We start from the raw sequence: 25498 nt of genomic DNA, 5'->3' as shown, positions 1-25498 counted from the left end.
ACTGTACAGTAGTCCACCTCTAATACACTACATGGAAAAAAAGTTAAAATGAACACAAACTGATAAAAAATTGAAGTATTTTCCCCCTGAATCTGAGGAAATCCTGATATCTTCTGCAGAAACAAAATTAATTTAGTAATGAAATTATTTTATTAAAAATTAAATGCAGAAACAGCATTTCTTTTAAAGTTCTTCTCAGAATTTCTACTTCAATATTTTGTGACATATTTTCTCCCTTTCATCCTCACCAAGTAGTTGAGGTTGACTTACCATACTTTTAACTTCTCCTCTCCTTCCAACTCCTGTTTTCATTTCTAGCAGGAATATAACAATATGTATACACCACTAAAAATGCTCAAGTAACATTTTATACCTTCCCTTGATTAGGCTTTCTTAAATTTTTCTCTGCATTTTTTCAATTTTATTAATCCTCATGGTTCTTGAACTTGGTCCATATGTACTTTTAACAAAAAGCATTGCTAGTCATATTCTCATACAGTCCTCCAAAATAAAGAAAAAAAAAAGTTCACTTTCTTTCATCTCAGGACTTCATTAGATTCTAAAATTATTTTCAGATGTAGGACAAACAGAAGTTCAATGCAAATAGTTCACAAAAAGGTAACCATATGTTGTAAGAGTCATAAGCTGCATTCTTCAGTCTGTACAGTGTCCTTTCAGTGTCTGAATGACAACAGCTAGAAGTGATACAAAATGAGTTATTTTTAAATCCATGCCTCTCTAAAACACCAACAGTGCAACCTGATTCTACTGTAAATAGATTCCAGAGCACACCCGTATTCACAGCTAAATATTCAACTTCGAACTTGACACTTAAAAAGGATGAAAAATGATAAAAATAGCAACTGACATATAATGGATTTAAAAGTAATACACATAACAGTATTTTGAGTACATTTCCCATTTTTAATTCTTAACCTTCTGCCAGATCAATCTTAAACAAATTTAAAAAGCAACCACAGAGAGTAATTGAAGTGGGGGTGTTCAGTTAATTTTCTTACCACCAAAGCTTGCTCTTCCTCATCCAATCCCATGCTCTTCAGGATTCCCTGAGATAAACCAATTTTAAAAATAGTTTCTGAGAAAAAGTATTAACCTGCAAGCAGGTATCTATAAATCCATTCCCAAAAAGAATGGGAATTTCTGAATGTCTATTTCTACCAATATTAGACATGAAATACAACACAGCAGCTTAGAGATGTACACAAGGAAAAACATTCTTCTAACATTTTCTACTCAAATGTGCTTTCATAGCATATATGTGCTGTTGGAAAAGGACAGGTCTGTTTGGCAGGCAGCAGAAAAGAAAATCAAGATTCTTTAAAGTGTTTTGAAGAGGATCAGGTAAAATGGTTCTACAGAGAAGCAGACCAGAAATATGAGCAGTTGACTTCATCCTGCAGGCGGTGAATATGTACTTACTTCTCTACTGTTAGTCAGCATTGCTCCTGAATTCTCACCTGACCCATAGATTAAGGAAGGGTCAAACAGCATAATCTATTATAAACATCATTGCCCTCTTTGGACTTGTCTAGTGTGATTAATTTGGTATCTTCAGCAAAGTTTATTATCTTAATCGAAACACCTGATAGAATTTTTCAGTACCTGAACATGTGGTGGAAATAAACTGTGGCTTTATGCACCTCTAGCATCACACTTTCACTGGCAGCAATGGAACCATCTCAGCAACCTACTGAGTGTGTCACAGCACAAAGAAAACTTTTTTATGACATGCACCACCTCCTTTCCACTTATGCTGCTCCTTACAACTCCACTCCAGCTCTTTCTGTCATTCACTAAAACAAAGGTTTAGTAATATTTTCCTCAATACCTTACAATCCGCTGTATTCCTTTCTCTCAGTTCCTTCTGTTGAACAGGTATAGTGCAAGCAAACACTGCCAGCAGCTGCATTTTTGCACTGACAAGGGAGCCAAATACTATTTCTGGCTGGCACATATGATTTTCCACAACAGGTTTGCCATCTCTGAAACAAAGAATAAAGAAGCTCCTTGCCTGTAAAGGGGAAGTATTTAGAGGCAGTTTCTTGTGAAAACACACCTCTAATTTGCAAAAGAGACAGCATTTTGTCAAAATAGAAAACCTGTAGCTCCATAATAAAGGCAGCATCAATACCAAGCAGTATAGCATATAATGCAGTAACGCATCTGCTACACTTAGAAATTTACTGTCAATTTTACTCTACTGAGCTCTCAGAAAAACTGCAGTAAATACTGACACTGTAATCTGACAGTCTTGCCACAGCTAGTAATTCCCTGCACCAGGACAGATCAGATTTTCTATACAACCCATAACCAGTGCTGTACAGCAACACTGCCTAACAAATGTAGGGTTCTTTCCTCTCTTCTTAGCAGCTTTACTTTGAAACAGCAGCAGCACAGTCTGCTAGGTCAGAAAACAGAAAATCCAAAGTATCTCTCTTCTCTACTAATTTCAAATCAAAACAAATACCCTGCTAAATGAGCTTTTCTCTAATCTTCATTGAAGAGCACAATCTTGATGGAACCAGGCTCAGATTTTTTTTCTATGCTTTCCTCTCCAGCAAGGCTTACACAAGGTCCTCAAAGTGAGACAGCCTCCGGAAGAGAGCATGACGATCTGAGATCCACAGGAATCGATACCTACTAGGATCTATGCCTGACACAGCAGTATTTCATTACACTCATATACATCAATTCTGCCAGATCAGGTGTAGTAAATAAAGAACAGCTGTTGCTGTGATCACCTCTTCTGACAAGCTCCTTCCAAGGTGTTGTCAGCAGATTCATAAGGCCAGAATCTAGTCTCACAGGGCACTGACTGCTTTTTTCTGCTATTTGATCCTTAAAGCATAACCATTTTCTTGGCTTTCAGGAAATGTGCCGGTATTCAAGTAAGAAGCCATGATATATGAAAAACTTCCTCATCAATTGTCCTCAAAAAGGCAATAAAATCCAACGTCTTAAAACCATACTGGCTTTCAAACTAGAAAAAAAAGAAATTGTGTCAATGACCAACTAATATACTAAAACCAGTACAGAAATTAGTATCTTATATAGTAAGAGCAGATTTCATTGGCTATAGAAACCATTTTTAGCTCAGATAAAGGGCTACTCTGCTTTAACTCTCACTGGCTACATGATAATTATTCTGGGCTGAAAAAGAAATTTCCCAACGAGACACTAGCTGACAAGAGCATGAATGAGATCATAAACATGACCTCCCTCTTCTTTCTAGGTTTGACTACTGAGCCCTGCTCAATATTCAAGAAATTATGCATTTCAAACTAGTGTACTAGGCAGAGGATAAGAGATTTCTTTACTTACTGTTCGTTCTTCTGTCTAATCCAAGTGCAGGTACCATCTCTGTAGAAACACCACTAAGAATACGAAGGCTCAGTAATAAAGAATGCAGTAGCTTTAGCCAACTTCAGGAATGGCTACTCTCGTGAACTATTGAAGAGGCAAGGCACAGGTTTACAGCACACCTGTATAAATACCCAATACAGCTTCTTTTCTAAAGAATTAAGTAGGAAAAAGTAAAGTTTAAAAACTATTTCTGCAAAATGGAGTAAGCTACTTCACAGAAACACATTTTCAACTAGTAGAAAAAGCATTCCTACTGGGAATTCATGCAAAAGTACTAATCACCTGTAAAGGTACACTGTAATTTAGAGTTTATTAATTTCTTCAGTCAAAAAGTCCACAGGTATCAGCCATGGTCATCATACTACCTACCTCACTCTATCAATAACCCAAAATGAGCCATTTTCAACTGTTTTTGTATTTTTCTTCCCATCTCTCTCACTGAGATTGACTCCTTAACGAAGTTTCCTTCCCTTAATTTTACTAAATGTCAAACAGAAAGGCAAAAAGACATATGATAATTCACTGATGCAATTCAAAGGTGCTACATAAAACACAGGTTTCATCAGTGAAGGCTGATCCCTTTTCCAATTTTCAACTTAAATCACTTTCTTTCTTAAAAAAAAAAAGTTGCATTAGTGTCCCCTTCAACATGCTTTCTCTGCAGTATATATAAATCTTATTCACTGGACAAACATTTTTGGCAAAGAGTTTATAAAATTCACATAATCTCAACACTGCTGACACGTTCATCTGAACTCCTTATTATCAAAATTATCCTCATGTCCCTCATTATCCAAGAATAATCAAGCTTACATGTTACTGAAAATAAAGCATTTAGATGGCTATAATGTCTGTATACCTTTGTCCTAATTTAATAGAAGTATTTTATTACAAAGAAAAATATAATCAGGTGAAGGTAAAAAAGGTAAGAAAAATTTATCAGAGTTAATTAATGCTTGAAGGTAGAATTATGTTTCTTTCAATTGGACCCATTAAAGAGGCTTTAATATAGATTTGCATAGCAAGCTGAAGATTTTCAAGAGCAGATAATGAGGCAAGCTAGTACTATTTTAACCCCTCCAGAGTATAATCAGTTGATAAGGTTTTCAAACGTTACAAGGTCTAGGACAAAAAGATTAGCTTTAGTTCCTCCAGATCAAAATTGAAACCTAATTAATTAACAATGTTATAAGAAAAGGTTTACTACTATATTTAACTGTCTTTAACGTCATCTTCCAAAGAAAACAGGTTAAGATATTTTAACTTATCTATTCTGTGAATGGCAGAAGACTGTTTCCTGCTTCAACATTATCTACTAAATTGTCTGAAATTAAAAATTTCACACATTCCTCCAAAAATCACACCCTACTTTTTAAGGAAAAAACAGCATCAGGGATCTACTTGAGATACACACAGCCATTATAAATCAAATACAACAGGTTAAAAATATTTCCAAATAAAAAAGACTGAAAAAAATTCTGCAGCTAAGTATCTATCAGTATTTAGAAGTAAATTTCTAAGCCAGTGTCCTAGCCACTTAAACACAGCAGTAAGAAACTATTTTCCTTGAAACAGAAGTGATGCATATATATCAGGGATACGTAACTGCTGAGAAAAGAGTTTTGAAATGCTGCATAAAACAAAAATAACAGTAAAAAAACCCAGTATAGCAATCGAGATGCGAATCTCAAAGGAATAAGATTTTTACCACACAGCATTTAGAATAAATGTATCTATATGCCAGATGAGGCCCAGTTGTGACTATCAGGATCCAAAGTTATCAATAAACCAATTAAAAAAAAAAAGCATGAGGAGAAAAGTACAATGGAAAACTCAAATACAATACATTCGGTGCTGAATTTAAATGCAATAATAACAAGAATAATCTTAAGTGCTTTAACAAGTTTATTTGAATCTTTGAATGCTACATCTTGAAATGTTCCACACTAATTCATATTTTAAATGTTTAACACAATATGAAGTTATGCAATAAACTCATGACAATAAAAAGGTCTTATTCATGTATATAAAACTGAAGATTACAACACCATGATTTAGGAGAGCCGAAAAACTGGAGTTGTATTAAGTAAATAGAAGTTCAATGCATATACTCTAGTCCAAAAATACTGAACAGTAGGAGTTTTGAAAAACTATGATTTACACTTTTATCCATAAAGCCACATGTCCCATTTTTATGAGAATCTGAGCATTTTTCTTCACTGTTATACAAATGTGATGAAAGACCATATTAATTCCCAATCATAGTTTCCAAACTTATCATTTTACTTGATTTTCAGTAATATTCATTAAAATAGAAACCTCTCTAATACTTGAAATATCTCATTATGAATTAAGCTCATTTAGTTTTCAGCGTGAGCTAACTACATGGATGTATCTCATCTAGGCTGTGGAGAACACGGTCTCATATTTATACAAATTTTAGAAGTCCTTTTAGGCATGTCAGAATAAAGTCTAAGCACAATACAAGAAATATAATCTCACGTTCTCCTTATACAGTTTTGTTGTTATTTCTAGAAGGAATAGAAGCCTACATTTATGTCAAATGATGAGATAGCCTATTGATTTTACTTTTTTCCCTTACTCAGCACTGATTTATACAATAGTTTTTTGGTGGTCACTCAGAAATTCCAAGACAATAAACCCCACAACAAATTATCTTGTTGCAACTGGTATCTCTGTATGATGCATGAAGGGGAAGAGAAAAACAACAGCAGACATGACTGGCTTCAACTTCATAGATGTAAAAAATTAGTAAACTGAAATACACAGCCTTCAAGTCTTTCTGACTGTACTTTATAGAAAAGAACATTCATTACCATTAGTGTCAAAATGCACATTTTCACAAGCAACCTATTCGCATGTTAATTACATAAATAGTATCTTTTCCTCCTCAGATAGGAGGAGCACATCAGTAAAACAAATTATATAAGAACACTACATTGTTTTTTAGGCCAGCTCCATTTTCATTTTTTGACACCAAATCAGTAAAACTTCGCACTCAGGAGACAATCCCTCTCTTGATTAAACCCTACAGCATCCCAGCCAATGGACGAGGCAAGAAGGTCAGAATGACATCACCTCTGTACACTGCTTTCATACACACCACTGGCACCATCTAGTGCCCTTCACAACCTGCTCCCCCAAGTCAATGATACTCTAAGGGAGGCTAATTGTAAGGGCTGCATTTCAGTTGTGATGATCATCAAAACAACTTCTGTTATCCTCATTTGTTAGAATCATTGAATCACAAAATATCCTTATTTGGAACCAACCCACAAGGATCAAGAGGTCCCACTCCTGGCCCTGCACAGGACAACCTCCGGAATTACACCACGTGCCGGAGAGCATTGTCCAAATGCTTCTTGAATTCTGGCAAGCTTAGTGCAACGGTCACTTCCCAGTTCCACTGCCCAATTGCCCTCAGGCTGAAGAAACTTTTCCTAACACCCAACCCAAACCTACCCTGACATCTCCAAGCCAGTCCTTCAGGACCTGTCACTGGCCACCAGAGGGAAGAGATCAGTGGCTGGCCCCCCTCTTCCCCTTACAAAGAAGTCATAAACCACAATGAGATTGCCCCTCAGTCTTCTCCTCACCAGGCTGAACTAGCCAAGTAACATCAGTCACTCCTGCCTGCCCCTCAAGGGGGCTTCCCTTCAAGACCCTTCACCATCTTTACTACTGTGGTACCCAAAAACTGCCCCCAGCACTTGAGGTGAGGCTGCTCCAGCTCAGAGCAGAGCAGGACAACCTGTCCCTTGCCCGGCTGGCAATGCTGTGCCAGCAATGTGGTGATGCACCCTAGGACTGGGTTGGCCCTCCTGGCTGCAAGGGCACTGTTGACTCATGTTCAGCTTTCTGTGAAAAAGGATCCCGGTATTTTCTGTGGGGCAACGCTCCAGCCTCTCATTCCCAAGTTTGTATGTATATCCAGAGTTTCAACATCCTGTTGATGAACTCTTCTTTCCTGGTTTCCAGTTTTCCATGGTTCTAGTTACATGTACCAGCCTCTCTCCATTTCCACATGGATGATGTAAATGCATTACACCATCAATTTCAGATTTCTGATCATTTACATCTGAAATTGATCTGAAATCAGAGAGCAAACTCATGGAAATGCAACATCCTAGGTTCAGATGCTGTGACAGCAGGCAGCCTTCTTAAAAGCATAGCACTGAATACATAATTCTATAGAGGTCATCATAGGTATTTTTCCTTTCAGATAAGGACAGAATAGAAATACAGGAATTATGCACTGCTGGCTTCTAAATATGATGCGAATGTATGCACCAAACACATCACACATCACACCTACAGCCATGAGGATGAGACACCACACTGAAACTTCAGCCACTGCTGCAACACAGAATAAAGTTTATTTAATAATAAACAGTATTTTTATTTTATTTACTGTATTCTTTTACAGATAATTACATCTTTCATAGATCTACATATTAGATGCAATGTAATACATTATATTACATCTAATCCATTAAATATTGGATAAAATTCTATAGTATATGAAGTATATAATATAGATTATACATGGGATACAGATCATACACTATATATACATTATATAGTCTAGACATATATAATAGTCTAGTTATTATATATATTTATATATAATAAACAATTACATAGTAAAATAAAATGTCTCTATTGTACTTCATATCATATATAACATATGTATGTTTTTTATATATTTGTTTAAATATGAATTGATTAAATAATAAATAAAAGGAGAAACATCACCAGTTCAGCAGTGTTTCTTGTCAGGCAGAAGGTGCATTGGGTTAATTACTTTGTACTTGTCAGGACAGCAAATCTTACCAAGTCTTACCAATCTTACCACAGGCACATTATAAACCTGAACATAGTCAGTGCCCTTCTAGATTTAAATCCAAGTTTACGTTACATCATAGGGTGAGATGATGCAATGAACTGACAAGATTTTTGAGAAAAAGTTTGTTCTAAAATCGGATTAACTTTTTAGGTAACAGATCAACTGTTTGAACAACACAGAAGAGTTTAAATAATACTTAATTATAAATTTATAATCTCTGAATCAAATGCACTTTTTTTGTTAAGACACAATAGCAAACTGTTTGCTCAGTTTAACAAACACAAATGTGTTGTCAATGACAAGTTTTCTTAACTGCTCTATTTAAGCATAATACAAATCTGTTCTAGAGATTCTATTTTGCTGTCTTTGGCTTGCAAAATATCTAAAATTCTTCTGTCCTTGACGTCAGCTTTCTGTTTTTCTCTGGAAACAAACAAAAAATAGACATTTTATTAGTCATAATTTGCAGTTAATCATTTGAATTTTTCATGTCCTGATAATGAATGTCATTTTAAAATACAGAAAATTAAATTATCTGAAGCTGACAGGCCCTGCAGAATTAATCAAGGAGCATATGGCAAGTGACAGCAAATTACATCTGTAAACAAAATACATCTAATGTAGCTTTGATCAAAAGGAAACAGAAATAAGAGGTCTTAATATTTTTAACGCAGCTGAAATTATCTGTCTCTCATTCTTTCTCAAATGGAGAAAGTATACTTGAATACAGAGTGAGCAAAATGCTTTTGCCCCTTCTTTGCAATGTAGAATCACCAAGCTACTTGAGTTTGTGAAGTCCTTATCTCCATTACATGGCATTTTTCTGTCTAAAACAATACTTTTGAACATTATGGATAATTATTTTACTATATTCCACAGGGACAGAATGTGTAACTCTTACCAACAGAAAAAAAATTACTCAAGCTCATGAGTCCGTTACTTGAGTAAGGGGGAAGAGGAGAGACACTCTGTATGGTTAATCGGTGCACATATATTATCATGTCTGTGACACTTTGCTTTGTTTAACAAAGTATCTCACCTCATTGCCATCTTATTCTTACTGAGTTCAAATATTGATGCCCTTGCTGGCTTCCATTTTAGGCAGAAAGAAAACAAATGTTGCAACAGTAAGCATATTCAGATTCCTTAGCACAAATCATAGTTTTTACTACATGTGTGTGATTAAAGGGCTGAGAAATATATATTCCTTAAAAATGTCTGAATATTTCAGGCAATCCCAGCACCACAGGTGCAGAAACTCATTCAGATTATCCCTGTTCTCGCAATACAAACTTTTGTCATGGCTAGTATCAGCCACTTATGGAAGCTAGAGAATCCTACTTGAGCAACTCTTTGGCTACCAAATAAGAAATGTTTCAGAGCTGGAAGGGAATGAAACACTAGAACACATGAGCCTGCAAATCTAATCTATAGTGGATGAAAATATCCAGCTGCACACAAAAGGCTTAATCTGCCGAAGCATTTTGTAACAGTGGCCAATAAGGATAGTAGATACGTGGAGGATTATTTTTCTCCACTATTAAGTATTACTGTGTAGTCTCATGCTACGATAGATTTTAAACACTGACATGACAGGCCATCCAATAATGTGGTGGTTTTCTTTTAATGTGGTGGACTGCTAAAATATCTCATCCAATTTGAGTAAATAAAGAATTAAAGCAAAATGGTATGGAATTTTGAGGTGAGGGTTTTGGAAACTCAGGACTCAAGGCACTGTAACTCTAAATAGCTCTCTCCTATTTCAAATAGAACAGTAATGATATATTGTAGGACTTGAAGAAAATTAAGAAAAACCTACCTGAAAAGGTGTAGCACTGAAAAAGTGTAGCACTGAAGCTACATTTAGCTTAGGAAAAATGAAAATGTATCTGGGAAGCAGTCTTAGTCAGTTGTATCACATTAAAAACAACCTACTTTATAAAGAAATAACTCAATGCTGTGAAGTTAGATGATGAATATTCAAAAGTATTCCAAAAGACAACTAATATCTGAAATGTCTGTAACATTTTAAGCAAGACTGAATCTTAACAGAAAAATGAGCTTAAAGCATCTCACCACCTACAATCAGAACCATCAAGCCATTGCATGGTAAGTTGCTAGAAAGTACTAAAAAGTAAAATAAATAGTACAGACATTTTTCATAGTTTTTTTCATAGCAAACAGGTTTCCAAACATGACAGGTTATGAAACCAATTTACCCTGCTTATAACAAGTATCTAGCCAACAGAAATCACATTCCCAGCCATGTTTTAAAAAATGCTAAAAGACCTTCTGATAAGTGTATAAAATTTTGCACTAGAAGATATTAGAAACCTTAAAAAACAGGAGTTAGTAAGCAAAAATGTAAAAACAGCTGAATAGTTTATCTGTGTTTTACTTAACCCAAAAGTTTGTGCATGATCCTAAGGGAGATACACTGTTCATGATAGGTATAACTTAAATGACACAAAAACTGCTCCAATATAGAAATATTAATGCTTCTTCATACTTAGTTACTTTGCTGCAGGATCCTAAATGGCTATGAACAATTAGCCTCTCTCAAAGGCAGCAGTTGCAGAAATCAAACCCCAAATATTTGGGGAAGAAGGTTATCACTCTCCCTTAAGTATGTTACACCATTGTCTCGGTTTAAAGACAGATATCTGCTAGGAAGGGGCAGGACCTCCCTAGAGATGGAGAATTCAAATCCCCTCCCTCCAAATTATTCCAATTAAAAGGAAAATTAAAGGAGCTTTCAGGCAGAGGTATGGGGGTAGGAATAACAGTTCTTTACTAATATATATGACAAAACGACAAACAAATAACAACTACAGCATCAATAATAAACAGAACCAAGAACCTTGAGGGCTTTCTTTTACAAAAGCCCAGAGCAGTTTGATCTGGATGCCCCTGCAGGACTCCGAGAGGCCGAACTGGAAGGAAGGAAAAGTCCCGGACTGGTGGATGAGATGAGGAGCTCTGCGCTGGCAGCTGGAGGCAGGGGTGTCCCGGCAGGGCTGGGCAGTGCAGGGCTACAGAGTAGCAGGAGAGTCTCAAAGCTCCCAAGAAGCAGCGGCGGTGGGGGGAGAGGCCGGTGAAAGCGAGCTCAGGATTCCCGGGTACACGAACAGATGACGATAGATTTCCCAGGACGAGACAGAGGCAGAGGGCAGCCTGACCGTCCTCCTCGGCGCTGAGAGCAAGAGTGCCTCCCCCTCCCCCAGATCTGTCTTTTTTTTGCCTTCCCCAAGGCTCATCATCTCTCCCCTCTGAGGGACACTCCCAGGGACTCAAAAACAATAGGTGTAGCTTCGTGCTGCCATATCCCTCAAGCACTCTTTTTGTTCTGACTAAGTAGTCATTAAGGCTTCTTGGAAACTTATGGGAAAAAATTCTGTGAGAAGAAAAAAAACCAAATCTAACCCCCAACATCATCCACCCCGAATTTTTTTCCATACCAACCTATTACACTGAATTTAAACCTTTAAAATATATATATATATACACATGCATGACCTAAATTATATACATCTATACATACAGATATGGGTACAGACACATGATGTGGGTAGTTCATCCTAAAACAAGGTCTCCTTGAGGTATGCATCGGGTCTCTCCATCCCTTTGCATCACCCACCAGGTGCATCCTGGTCCCTGAGCGAAGACAACCCCACGGATGGGATTGTCTTTGCTGGAGGCAGAATTAATCCAAACAGTTTTTCCCAGCATACCTCTCATGTGTACTACTGGAACTTTATCTCCATCTGTTGTTCTCAGGGGCTCAGATTGGGCAGGGCCTGCTCGGTTGGTGGAACCTCGAGTGTTCACTAACCATGTGGCCTTTGCTAAATTAATCTCCCAGTTCTTGAAAGTCCCCCCACCCAATGCCTTCAAGGTGGTTTTAAGCAGGCCATTGCACCGTTCAACTTTCCCGGCTGCTGGTGCGTGATAAGGAATATGGTACACCCACTCAACGCCATGTTCCCTAGCCCAGGCTGCTATAAGGCTGTTCTTGAAATGGGTCCCATTGTCTGACTCGATTCTCTCAGGGGTGCCATGTCTCCACAGGACTTGCTTTTCCAGGCCCAGGATGGTGTTCCTGGCAGTAGCGTGAGGCACAGGGTAGGTTTCCAGCCATCCAGTGGTGGCTTCCACCATGGTCAGCACATAGCGCTTGCCTTGGCGGGTTTGGGGAAGGGTGATGTAGTCAATTTGCCAGGCTTCCCCATACCTGTATTTGGACCACCGCCCGCCATACCATAGGGGCTTCACTCGCTTAGCCTGCTTGATTGCAGCACATGTCTCACAGTCATGGATAACCTGAGAAATGCTGTCCATGGTTAGATCCACCCCTCGGTCTCGTGCCCACTTATAGGTGGCATCTCTGCCCTGATGACCTGAGGCGTCGTGGGCCCATCGAGCTAGGAACAACTCTCCCTTGTGTTGCCAATCTAGGTCTATCTTTGACACTTCTATCTTGGCGGCTTGATCTACTTGCTCGTTGTTTCGGTGCTCCTCATTAGCCCGACTCTTGGGGACGTGGGCATCTACATGGCGGATTTTTACAGGTAGCTTGACTACCCGAGCAGCAATGTCTTTCCACTCATCAGCAGCCCAGATTGGTTTCCCCCCACGCTGCCAGTTGGCCTTTTTCCACCTTTCCAGCCAACCCCACAGAGCATTGGCTACCATCCATGAATCAGTGTAGAGGTAGAGCTTTGGCCACTTCTCTCTTTCAGCAATGTCCAGGGTCAATTGAACAGCCTTGAGTTCTGCAAGTTGACTTGATCCACCTTCTCCTTCAGTGGCTTGTGCAACCTGTCGTGTGGGGCTCCATACGGCTGCTTTCCACTTGCGGTTCATCCCTACGATGCGACAGGAACCATCAGTGAAAAGAGCGTAGCACGTTTCTTCTGCTGGCAGCTGATTATACGGCGGAGCTTCTTCGGCACATGTCACTTGCTCTTGTTCCTCTCCATCTGTGAGATCAAAGTTTTCACTTTCTGGCCAGTTTGTGATTATCTCCAAAATCCCAGGGCGATTTGGGTTTCCGATACGGGCGCGCTGAGTGATGAGGGCAGTCCATTTGCTCCATGTGGCATCGGTGGCATGGTGGGTAGAGGGAACCTTTCCTTTGAACATCCACCCCAGCACAGGTAGTCGGGGTGCCAGGAGGAGTTGGGCTTCTGTGCCAATCACTTCTGAGGCAGCCTGGACTCCTTCATAGGCAGCCAAGATTTCTTTCTCTGTTGGGGTGTAGTTGGCTTCAGACCCTCTGTAGCTCCGACTCCAGAATCCCAGTGGTCGACCCCGAGTCTCACCAGGCACCTTCTGCCAAAGGCTCCAGGACAGGCCATGGTTCCCGGCTGCAGAGTAGAGCACGTTCTTCACTTCTGGTCCTGTCCTGACTGGGCCAAGGGCCACTGCATGAGCGATCTCCTGCTTGATCTGGGCAAAGGCTTGTTGCTGTTCAGGGCCCCAGTGGAAATCGTTCTTCTTGCGGGTTACCTGGTAGAGAGGGCTCACAATCTGGCTGTACTCGGGAATGTGCATTCTCCAAAAGCCTATGGCGCCTAGGAAAGCTTGCGTTTCCTTCTTGCTGGTCAGTGGAGACATCGCAGTGATCTTGTTGATGACCTCAATGGGAATCTGACGCCGCCCATCTTCCCACTTTACTCCCAGGAACTGGATCTCCTTGGCAGGTCCCTTGACTTTGCTCTTTTTGATGGCAAAACCAGCTTCCAGGAGAATCTGGATGATCTTCTCTCCTTTCTCAAACACTTCCCTTGCCGTGTTCCACCACACAATGATGTCATCAATGTACTGTAGGTGTTCTGGAGCTTCACCCTTTTCCAGTGCAGCCTGGATCAGTCCATGGCAGATGGTGGGACTGTGCTTCCACCCCTGGGGCAGTCGGTTCCAGGTGTACTGCACGCCCCTCCAGGTGAAAGCAAACTGAGGCCTACATTCTGCAGCCAGAGGAATGGAGAAAAACACATTAGCAATGTCGATTGTGGCGTACCACTTCGCTGCTTTGGACTCCAGCTTGTACTGGAGTTCCAGCATGTCTGGCACAGTGGCGCTCAGCGGTGGAGTCACTTCATTCAAGCCACGATAGTCCACAGTCAGTCTCCATTCTCCGTCAGACTTGCGCACAGGCCAAATGGGGCTGTTGAAGGGTGAGTGGGTTTTACTGACCACCCCTTGGCTCTCCAGCTCTCGGATCATCTTGTGAATGGGGATCACAGCATCTCGATTCGTCCGATACTGCCGGCGATGCACTGTCGAGGTGGCAACAGGTACTCGTTGCTCTTCTACCTTCAGGAGTCCTACTGCAGATGGGTTCTCTGATAATCCAGGCAAGGTGTTCAATTTCTTAATGCCCTCTGCCTCCACAGCAGCTATTCCAAAAGCCCATCTGAACCCCTTAGGGTCTTTGTAATAGCCATTCCTGAGATAGTCTATGCCCAGAATACACGGAGCCTCTGGGCCAGTCACAACCGGATGTTTCTGCCACTCCTTCCCGGTCAGGCTCACCTCGGCTTCTAACTGAGTCAATTCTTGTGATCCCCCTGTCACCCCGGCAATGGAAATAGGTTCTGCTCCCTCATGTTCTGACGGCATTAGGGTACACTGAGAACCGGTGTCAACCAAAGATTTATATTTCTGTGGCTCTGATGTGCCAGGCCATAGAACCCACACAGTCCAAAAGACTCGGTTTTCCCGTGCCTCTTCCTGGCTAGAGGCAGGGCCCCTCTAGCACCGGTTACTACTCTCTTCCTGTGTATACATAGTAGAGGTTCCTTCAAGGGGGTCTGACAGAGCATCCTCATTTCTGTAATACCTGACAGCCTGGTCATGGGAGGCTGAGGCTACCTTCATTCTAGTGGAACCCCCTCGGTTAGTGTTTCTCTCTTTGAGCTCACGCACCCGTGCTGCTAGGGCAGAAGTGGGTTTCCCATCCCACCTTCCCATGTCTTCCCCATGGTCACGCAGGAAGGACCACAGGTCAGCTCTTGGGATGTACTCTCTCTCTCTAGCTGAAGGACGTTGGGTTCTGACTCTGGGGCCTGTGGCTCGCACCGGTGCCACATGGGAACTGTTCCTCCTCATCTCCTCCCTCACCTCCCTTATCTCCTCTTGGAGTTCTTTAACCACGGCAGAGACCTGAGTCTGTATTGGGCCACTGATCATACTGTCAAAATTTCTAAGCTTGCTGGCTACAGAACCTACAGTCACTCGGCTGGTATCAGCATTAATCATTGACATGAATGTTTTATATTCAGATGGCCCTTTAGTTGCTAGATTCCACAACATTTGCCCTGTGCACCTGACATTGTCGGGATCATTGTTATGCTGTCCATCCCTCCCAAAAACCACCTCCAGTATTGCCACTTCTCTCAGCTGTTGGATCCCTTCCTCAACAGTCTTCCAGCGCATGCTAAGGTGGTGCTCCTGCATTCTGTCTCTGTGGAAAAACCTCTCCCTTACACTCATTAAAAGCCGGTCCCAGAGGTGAAGGGGTCCTTGCTCTTTTACAAATACCTGATTCACACCTGAGTCTTGGGTCAAGGGTCCCATATTCCTTGCCTCACCACCATCCAGTTGCACACCTCTACCCATAAGGTCCCAGACCCTAAGTAACCAGGCTGTATAAGGCTCACGTCCCCGTCGTGCAACATCTTTTTGCAGAGTACGGAGATTTTCATATGACAGGGACTCGGTGATGATCTCAACTTCTGGCTCCCCTGTGGGTTGTGAGGGCCTTCCTTTTTTATCCTTATCACTTGGGTGCTCTGATTTCACCTTATATTTCTTCCTTTCCACAGGGACAACTGCTGCTGGCTGTGACTGCCCCTGTGGTTCAGCTGGAACCTGGACAGTGGTAACGTCTGTGGGTTCCACTGCTGCACCTTCAGACTCTTCCTCTTCAGGGCAGGGGGAGGGTTTGCCAGCAGCTGGGGCTAATGAGGCCACCACTAGGGAAGTGTGCTCCTTCAGCATCTTGCCCATCTCCTTCACCAGAACTCCCACCCAATCTGGGTGGTTCATTCCTGAGGTGGGCTTTATGTCAGGGTCAGGTGGTGGGGCAGCATCCCCAGTCTCTAGGGCAGTGTCAGGCTCTATGGCAGCACTCTTAGTCTCTAGGGTAGTATCTTTATTCTCTGGGGTAGGTATCAGGGTGGTTATCCAGGCCAATCTCCCCTTATCTCGGAATATTAAATAGAATAGGCCTGTGAGCAATACTAGCCATTGTATGATATCATTAGCATTCAGAGAAGATTTAAACCCTTCAAAAACTGGTGGAATAGACCCAAACAGCTGAGTAAAGGGTTGGGAAAAAATTTCCCCTGGTGTCATTTCCTCAGAATAGGTACCATTGTTAAAGTAACCCCACAAACAAACACTTAGAGTGTGATAGCCATGTATCCATGTGCCTGCCTTCCAGAGGAAGTTAAAAATCCATGAATTCCTCACCTTATTAACCCATAGTGCAAACTGGATAACAGCCACAGTAGCCTTAGTTATAGGGCCCATGTTTAAATAAGGGCCTGCAAATGGGAGAAACACAGCCACAACCACATGCCACCCAAACCAAGGTAAGCTAGACCACATGATGCTATTTAGGGAGGTTTCTATACCCAGTGCACAAGGTCACTTAAGAACTGTTATTCCTTTTCCTCTCAATGCCCTCAAGCCCCACAGTGGGCGCCAATAATCTGTCTTGGTTTAAAGACAGATATCTGCTAGGAAGGGGCAGGACCTCCCTAGAGATGGAGAATTCAAATCCCCTCCCTCCAAATTATTCCAATTAAAAGGAAAATTAAAGGAGCTTTCAGGCAGAGTTATGGGGGTAGGAATAACAGTTCTTTACTAATATATATGACAAAACGACAAACAAACAACAACTACAGCATCAATAATAAACAGAACCAAGAACCTTGAGGGCTTTCTTTTACAAAAGCCCAGAGCAGTTTGATCTGGATGCCCCTGCAGGACTCTGAGAGGCCGAACTGGAAGGAAGGAAAAGTCCCGGACTGGTGGATGAGATGAGGAGCTCTGCGCTGGCAGCTGGAGGCAGGGGTGTCCTGGCAGGGCTGGGCAGTGCAGGGCTACAGAGTAGCAGGAGAGTCTCAAAGCTCCCAAGAAGCAGCGGCGGTGGGGGGAGAGGCCGGTGAAAGCGAGCTCAGGATTCCCGGGTACACGAACAGATGACGATAGATTTCCCAGGACGAGACAGAGGCAGAGGGCAGCCTGACCGTCCTCCTCGGCGCTGAGAGCAAGAGTGCCTCCCCCTCCCCCAGATCTGTCTTTTTTTTGCCTTCCCCAAGGCTCATCATCTCTCCCCTCTGAGGGACACTCCCAGGGACTCAAAAACAATAGGTGTAGCTTCGTGCTGCCATATCCCTCAAGCACTCTTTTTGTTCTGACTAAGTAGTCATTAAGGCTTCTTGGAAACTTATGGGAAAAAATTCTGTGAGAAGAAAAAAACCAAATCTAACCCCCAACAACCATAATCTATCTGAGAAAGTGATAGACCTATATTGATCTAAACTGTAAGAAATGTAACATTCAAAGTTTCCTCAGGTCTTAATTACAGCTGGACAAATTAATAAGATTAGACACACACAAAACCAGATGATCCAAAGTCCTAAGAGCTTTAGAGGACAAAAAGTAAGTTTTTACTACAAAGTACTTAGAAGAGTCAGGTGCAGACCAGAAAGAATCATACCATTAACCACACACAAGCCCCATGAAGCACAAATAGCATTAGCTCCAGCCCCCAGAAGCATCCTGACCTTAAGTCCACCCCCCACAATATGCCATCATCTTTCCCATCTAATCACTGTCTCCTCCCTTGAAGTCAGCCTTTCATAAAGCAAGACCCAGTTCAAGATGCAAAAACCATACAATCAGATAGCCTCCTACCTCAACTGTGCAATCATCACTTGAAAACTATTATTAAGCTTGTTTTCTAATGCCTTAATTGATCCAAAAACCTGGTAAGTTGGACAGATGGATAGGTTTCCCTAAGGAACTTTACAGTTGTGGTTAATTTTTTTAAAATTTATTTTAGGGAGAAGACAGAGAAAGTGAGTAAGTGAACCAAGTAAGAGAAGAACCAGCTCTGAAAAACAGTATGCACAGCTATTTCTGACTTATTATTGGTTGTGAAGAATCTATGGAGCCCTCTGACTTTATGACATGGTTTCAAAATAGGGATTCACAGAACAATGTCTGGGACTGGAGAGAGAAAAAAAAGAAACAGAACACTGTTACAGCAAAAAATATGCCTGTAAAAGATCTACATACTAGGCAACAGTTCACAGCGCATTTCTAATTAAATGCAGCATTTTCCATCTATCCAATGCTTGGTAAAACATTCCTTCAAACTAAGATGTCAAAGAACATAGTTTATAAACACAGATCTATCATCATCATCATAAGTGGGAAAAGTTCAAATCAATTTTATATATTTTGCCTTTATGATATTTTCTTTCAAGCTCTCCAGATACCACATGTTGTGCTAATGCCCCCCAAAATAGTTTCACATGTAACCACCCACAGCTAAAGAAAAGTGTTCTAACTATTGGAAGTTAGGTACACAATGAAAGTTGTCAGAAGCCCAAAGTATAAACTGAAGCCTCATATGCAACTTTATCAGCAGTTTCTCCCGTTCTCCTGATCGTATAGGATGTTTTCTCATGCTTCTTACAGGATAGCTCCCGACAGACACCCAAGGTAGTATATCTGACTGGAACTTATGTATCATATTTGGATCTGCTGTCCTTAAAATGGGACTTGATAGGAATTCCAGTAATCATCTCTTCTTTTTTAAAAGGGTAAATAGTGAGAGAAAAAAAAATCTTCAAACAACTTCATTCATAGAGCTATTCTGTATTTAAAATGTATTTTTAAAAGTCCATTGGAATATGGGGGGGAGGGGGTAGAAATTCAGGCACTGTCAAGAAGCTGATGATGATCAATGACCGAGACAAACTCCTGTTTAGCTAATTAGAATCACTGATGAGCAATAATGATGTGAGCTAAGAATATCTGCAGACTTCTTTAGGATGAAAAATGGAGTGAAGAGAGGCTGTCAATTTGTACAAGTTCTAAGCTCCAATCAGTTTTCCCATGAGTACTACCTATTTTAAATGTTAACACAGATGCATTTAGCTACAAACATTATCAAGATTCAGCTTCCCACAAAAATGAAGACACTGAGAAAATATTCTTAAGCTTGACACACTTCCTCTGTTATGATTTTGTTCCTGTATTACGCTCTATTCAATTATACAACAAGACAATGCTCTTGATGTTCGGTACTATTTTAATGGCTTGCCAGAAATGACACATTAGGCTTTGAGAAAACATTTATCCCTGAGTGAGTATGAAAACAGTAAAAATCTTAATATTTTTAAAAAAGAAGTCTGTTCAATTTTCTAAAAACAGCATCCTTCCTAAAATCTTCAGCAAAAGCAGTATGAGCAAAGAGGTATTCTGTACTGTACCACAGGTCTTAATCAAACAAGCACTTAACCATTTGTCAAGAAAAAGTAACTTGGAGTTATACACAATTATGTCACATTTACATCAATTAAATGAAAATAAATTTAACTAATAAATTGAATTTGCTGTTTACATGTTTCATGAAATACATCCTTTCAGTTTTACAAATTGATAGTTAAAAACCCCAACAAAACAACAAAAAAACAAAACCAAACAAAAAACCTCACAAACAACAAACCCAACAACAAAAAGAAATCACACAAAAACAAATGAACAAACACCAAAACAAAACAACCCCAAAACATCCCCAAACCAAAAACATATCTACCAATTTGGTCTTTAACAGAACGTTAAGATTACACTGCAAACTTTGGAGAGTGTGGTAACACAGTAAAGGCTGCTTCTAAAGGGCTGCAGAACTACAAATGCTATAAAATACCAGCTGGTGTAATGCACCTTTAATCTGACTACCTTATCTCCCTGTCCTCCAACTTCCAAGTATTTTACAATTTTACAGACTTCCACAATTCACACACTCTCTGTTTGTATTAAATAGATAATTAATCTCCCATGTGCAAAGTGAAGCTGTAGAGCACAGACTGTCAATGTTATGGTAAATACGGCACCAATACTGTAATTACTGCACACAGTCATATCCCTGTGATTGCAGTCAGTGTTAGTAGAAACACAGCCTATGGCTTAATCTTCCAAGTAGAAACTTCACTGTGTTTCCATGTATTAAAATCTGCTTAAAAAAAAAAAAAAAAAAAAAAAGCTACATAGTTTTCACTTGATCAAGAGTTTAATTTCATCTAAGAGTCTAGAAGATCCTGATACTTCATGAATTACAATTGATATATATAATTACTTCTTTCTTTTAATACTTATAATTACTACCTTTAAAGATTCAGACAGTATGGAGCAAAAAAAAAATTTAACGAATACCACACATTTTGCACTTTTCTAACTGCTTTTTCAACAGCAGTTACTTTCTAAAAAAGTTATATATACCTATTTTTGTTTCTTTAAAAAAATAATTTAGGATCTAATTAGAAATGTTAAATGAAATTGTTTCCTTAGGAAATTATCTATAAAGCCAGTTCTATATTACATGATATGCATCAAAATGAAAAGGCATCATTACAGAAACATAGATTTTCTGGCATCTCTAACTTGATTGAGTTAATTTATTAGATGATGTATTAAGGAATAAGACTCATTTTAGGTATATGATGATGTTGTATTTTAAGCAACATACCTAAAATGCTAAATGTATTTTTACACTAAAGCAGTACAAAAAATAGTGACATTTTTGCCCAATAATTTTGCAAACATCTTTCATCTAAAATACACAAGTCTTTTACAGTGTTCAAAATATCAGCACTTCAGAACAGACTGTTTTAACATCTGCACATCACCAGGGTTTCCCCCAAGGATTTTTAAATGATGCCTGCCTGTGCTGAATAAAGTGCTAACTTGCACCTTGCATTTCAAACTGTGTCCTGAGCAGCCATCCAGTTGGTACAACACCAGCTGAATTCCCAGAGGCCACTGTTCAATCAGGCTTGACTGCAATTATCATGTCAATATTTTGTGCTCCGATATGCAGATATGCACACATGCAAACTGCATAATACCTTCTTCTCCATGGAATGTTGACTTATGTTCAACGTTCTGAGAATTTTTAATGAAACAGGATATTAAACTTTCATTAACTGAAGAAAATCACAATTATTTGACCTTAGCCAGAAAGGTTGTACTGTTATGCTCTATTATTCTGTCCAGTGTATTGAGTGATAGTAACTGGGCAGTCCATTGTATTTTAAATTCAGTGACAAAATGGTAATGGCTTACATCTTATTTACATCATTGTCCTCCTGTCATTGTGTTTCCTGGTAATTTGTAAAAGGGTGTTCTAAGAAAGCTTCTGCACAATGTTTATCATCCCTTCAAAAAGATACAAGATACAGATTTTTAATTTTTTCAATTAATCTAGGCATCTACAGTGTTCGTTCATACAGCCATTTTCGTAAATCTGCATATCATCAGTCAGTGAAGAATCTCTGTCAACCTGTTCATGTTTCTTCTAAAACTTGCTATTCACAAGATGCTGCAAACCACAGCATAAGCTCCTACAACTACCTTTCCAAAAATTCTTTGCTTATTTTTGATGTCTTGTTTTTCAGCCATATTTTTGTCCATCTGTTCACCTTTAGACAGATGTAACTCCTCAGGAGGAACAACAACAAAACTCTCAGTCACTGGCACTAACATTCAGTTTGCCACTGTTCCTTAAGAGTGGCCTGGAATGACAAACCCATAAGCCTTTGTTAAGACCTGCAATACACAGCACACTTGAAATCTAGATGTGAAAAAGCCTCTGCGTACAGCAGGCTTGCCAAAGTTAAGCGTCTGTAAGGTATCATCTCGCATAACACAATCCCCATGTCCATCTACCAAGTCTTGTATCATCACCACAGCTTGATCATTAATGGCCCCTGCTACATCCTCTTTCCAGAAAAAAGGAAGAGTCAGCTAGAAGCCCTAGAGGAAAATTAGTCTGTTGACTTGTCAAGCTTTCATGTACTATAGAAGGAAGAGTCTTAAAACAGAGCTCTGAAGTTTGTAAAAATATTTCAAAACCTTTCATACTCACATCTGAACCCAACTCCATTTCAGTTTACACATGCATTTACTTAATAAGAGCTATTTTCCAGCACCTTTTTCAAAATCATAAAAAAAAAAAATCTTTCAAAAGACAGCAAACTAGAAATAGCATACTCTTTACATAATACTGAGATCAATAGTATTTAAAGTAGCTGAAAAGTCTACTAACATGAGTAGTAGTTTTACAATGGCTTGTTTAAAATACCTGGAGGCTTTTACATATCCCAAAGGCATCTCTCATTTGCACAGTAAAGATAATTTTTTGTTTATATCTGAATATTAAATTGGGAATATAGTTACAGTTACCCAGCAAGAACTGCAAAGACTGCTGAAAAGTATAATATCATTGGTGTATTAGAGGAATCAGCAGCATAGCCATAAAAAAGTAAAAGTTACATTTTTACAATTTTAGGAGAGGAGAACTTCTATTTTGGGGCCATGAAAGCATTTGAAAATAACAGACAAATAACGGCTAGGTACTAGTAATTTCCCCCTACACCCCCTCAGTTATATCTTTCATATTTTTCTGGTTTGTCTGGGAAAAGATGCTATAAGGAAGTGTCTAATGCTATAAATATAAACTACCTTACTGTAGACCTAGTACTGCCCACTCAGTTCCTCCTAATATGTATTTTCTTTTCTTCTTCACCACAAATCTGTGGTGTAAGTTGAAAAGTTCTAAGTGAACATTTTGTCCTGCCCTTTTTATTCTCATCAGTGCTGTCTCATGAAGAAAGCCTAGCTATCTCTTCAATCAATTTAATGACTGAAATCCACTGGATGATACTGGTTTTTTATATATACACTTGATCTAGGAGGGTACACATGCCTGTGCTTTCTTAGATTCTGTCTGCTCCCATTACTTATCTGGCTTGCATGACCTCAGACAGTCTCTAATAAAGATCTGCTGGGGAATGAAAGCTACTCAGTTTTTTGTGGAAAGAGCACACTGAAAAACAAAGCTATGCAAATGCTGGTGGTATCCATGTCACAAGAAGAAACAAAAACAGCTTTAAATCCATCCCATTCTGTTTGTTTCTATCTCAAAATCTCACATTAAGCACAAGAAAGACAGAAAAAGTTCTGAGCTTGAATATGATTGGGTCTCTGCTGTCCCTAATATAGATGAGAAGGAAAAAGATTCTCTAAGACTGAAATGTTTTTTATCAGATTTTAAAGTAAATTTTCAATTACCAGCTTATATGATAGAACTGTGTATCATACAGAAAAATGGGCTGCAAGCAGCACAGATCCTCCCAAGTGACATGCTTCAGGAATCATCTTGCTTATAACAGTTATTTGATCATCCCATCTTTAAAACTGTTTAAATCAACATATTTTTCCCAGATTAACAAAGCCAGAAAATCTATTGTCCTGTAATTTTCTGGACAGCAGCAGTGGTAGATAGAAGATTCCCTGTAAAGCTAATCAATGTACTAGAACTAAGATAAACTGATACTAGCATAAAAAAAAGGTAGGAATTAAGACAAAAACTTTTCTGAAAGGATGAGAGCGTGAAGAGGTACAGTCATGAAACTGAACTACTGAGGAAATCATTATGGAGAGTAATAACAGGAAAAAGTTAAGATAGAATATATGGGGCTATAATTTGGTTGTGCAGAAGGTTCACGGGTAAAGCTAGAAACTATTTCCAATGCGGCAATTATACCATTCTCAGGCACAAGAGATGAAGCTACATCAATTAAAGAGAAAAATACAACTATTGCTCCATCTGTCAAATCAAAGCAACCAAAAGTTCAAAGTTGTGATTAATAAAACTCCCAAATACTGAATAGGTTTTATCCAAACCTATTCCAGGATTCTCAGGAGTAATGATAATACCTAAAAAAGATGCTGTGGAAGCAATTTCTTCTTCCTTAATTCCATAATTCAAAGAAACATAGAAAAGCTGTGATATACATGTATAGCCTTGAGTTCAAAAAGGTTCTAAAGCATTAGTGTAATTCTAAAATAGTAGAGGACATTAAAAAAACTAGACAAGCACGTTAACAGAAGTAGATTGGTAAGGTTTCACATACCAATCACCAGCCTCTATATAGTGCAAAACACATACAGAAAATTTCAGCTTATTATCTTGCTTTTGTGCATCAAGGTGGTATATAAGAGCACTATATTCATTGTATCAATAAGGGTAATACACAAAATTACCACTTCTTTTCTAAATAAAGCATAAAATAATTTAAAGCAAGGGACAACTAGAAAACATAAAAATATTCCTAGACATGAAGAATAATAAAAGAAGACGACAGACTCTATCTTATATAGACACACAATTCAAGAACTCCATATAATTCATTTATTGACCATTATTTAAATGTATGCTTTCTAACATCTTTATGCTTCATCCTAATATCCTGATTATTTTTATATGCAACATAAATAAAGAATGTTAATAAGCCCTAACATCTGCTTATGCTTTATTAAGCTTCAGGTAAAAGAACTACAATTTTCCACATTGTTCAGCTATCTATAAGATGTGGTTAGGGCAAAAAATTATTTTAATGTTTTCAATATAACTGTGCTTATATACATGTAAGATATGTTTATACATATTAAATTCTTTCTTTATGTATTTTAAGCAGTTCTCTCATTTTTTTATGTTTTGTGAAGGAAGATGAATTCTACCACCAATGTCCTCATGAAAACAAGACAACATTTTATCAGGAAACAAATCATTATGATTTTGCATTTCAACATAAATGAAGTATGCTATGAATTTGTGTAACAGTCTTCAACATATATTAAAATTATTTCCCAAATCAAACTCGAAAACAATACTAAAAGTAGTGTACTGTCTAAACAGCCAAGCTACTGCTCTCTGCAATTAAAGTGTCCCAGTACAAAGCCAGCAGTTGACACCATCATTGGCAACCATATGTGAACCTCTCAATAACAGCTGTCTTAAAATAAGCTGCACATCCTCACATCATCACTGTCTTCCTCTAGATATGAATCCTTTAGAATATTAGCTCTAGTTACATGATCACACTGTATTTTTGGACAAAAATTTTCATTTTTATGCTAGGCAAAAAAGGGAACAACAGT

At 39.1% G+C, this 25498-nt stretch overlaps 1 protein-coding gene across 1 annotated transcript in view; it reads right to left on the bottom strand.

Annotated features, from left to right (window-relative positions):
• CNTLN (centlein) overlaps positions 1-25498 on the bottom strand; it is a 197219-nt gene that overhangs the window by 153150 nt on the left and 18571 nt on the right. The window contains 1 exon segment of the mRNA XM_063423407.1: positions 8592-8674. Within this exon segment, the coding sequence (XP_063279477.1) occupies positions 8592-8674 (83 nt within the window).

The sequence above is a fragment of the Prinia subflava genome, chromosome Z (genome assembly GCF_021018805.1).
Source record: "Prinia subflava isolate CZ2003 ecotype Zambia chromosome Z, Cam_Psub_1.2, whole genome shotgun sequence".
Classification (NCBI taxonomy): domain Eukaryota; kingdom Metazoa; phylum Chordata; class Aves; order Passeriformes; family Cisticolidae; genus Prinia; species Prinia subflava.
Note: the sequence above shows the minus strand (reverse complement) of the source record. Positions and strands in the feature narration are given on the sequence as shown.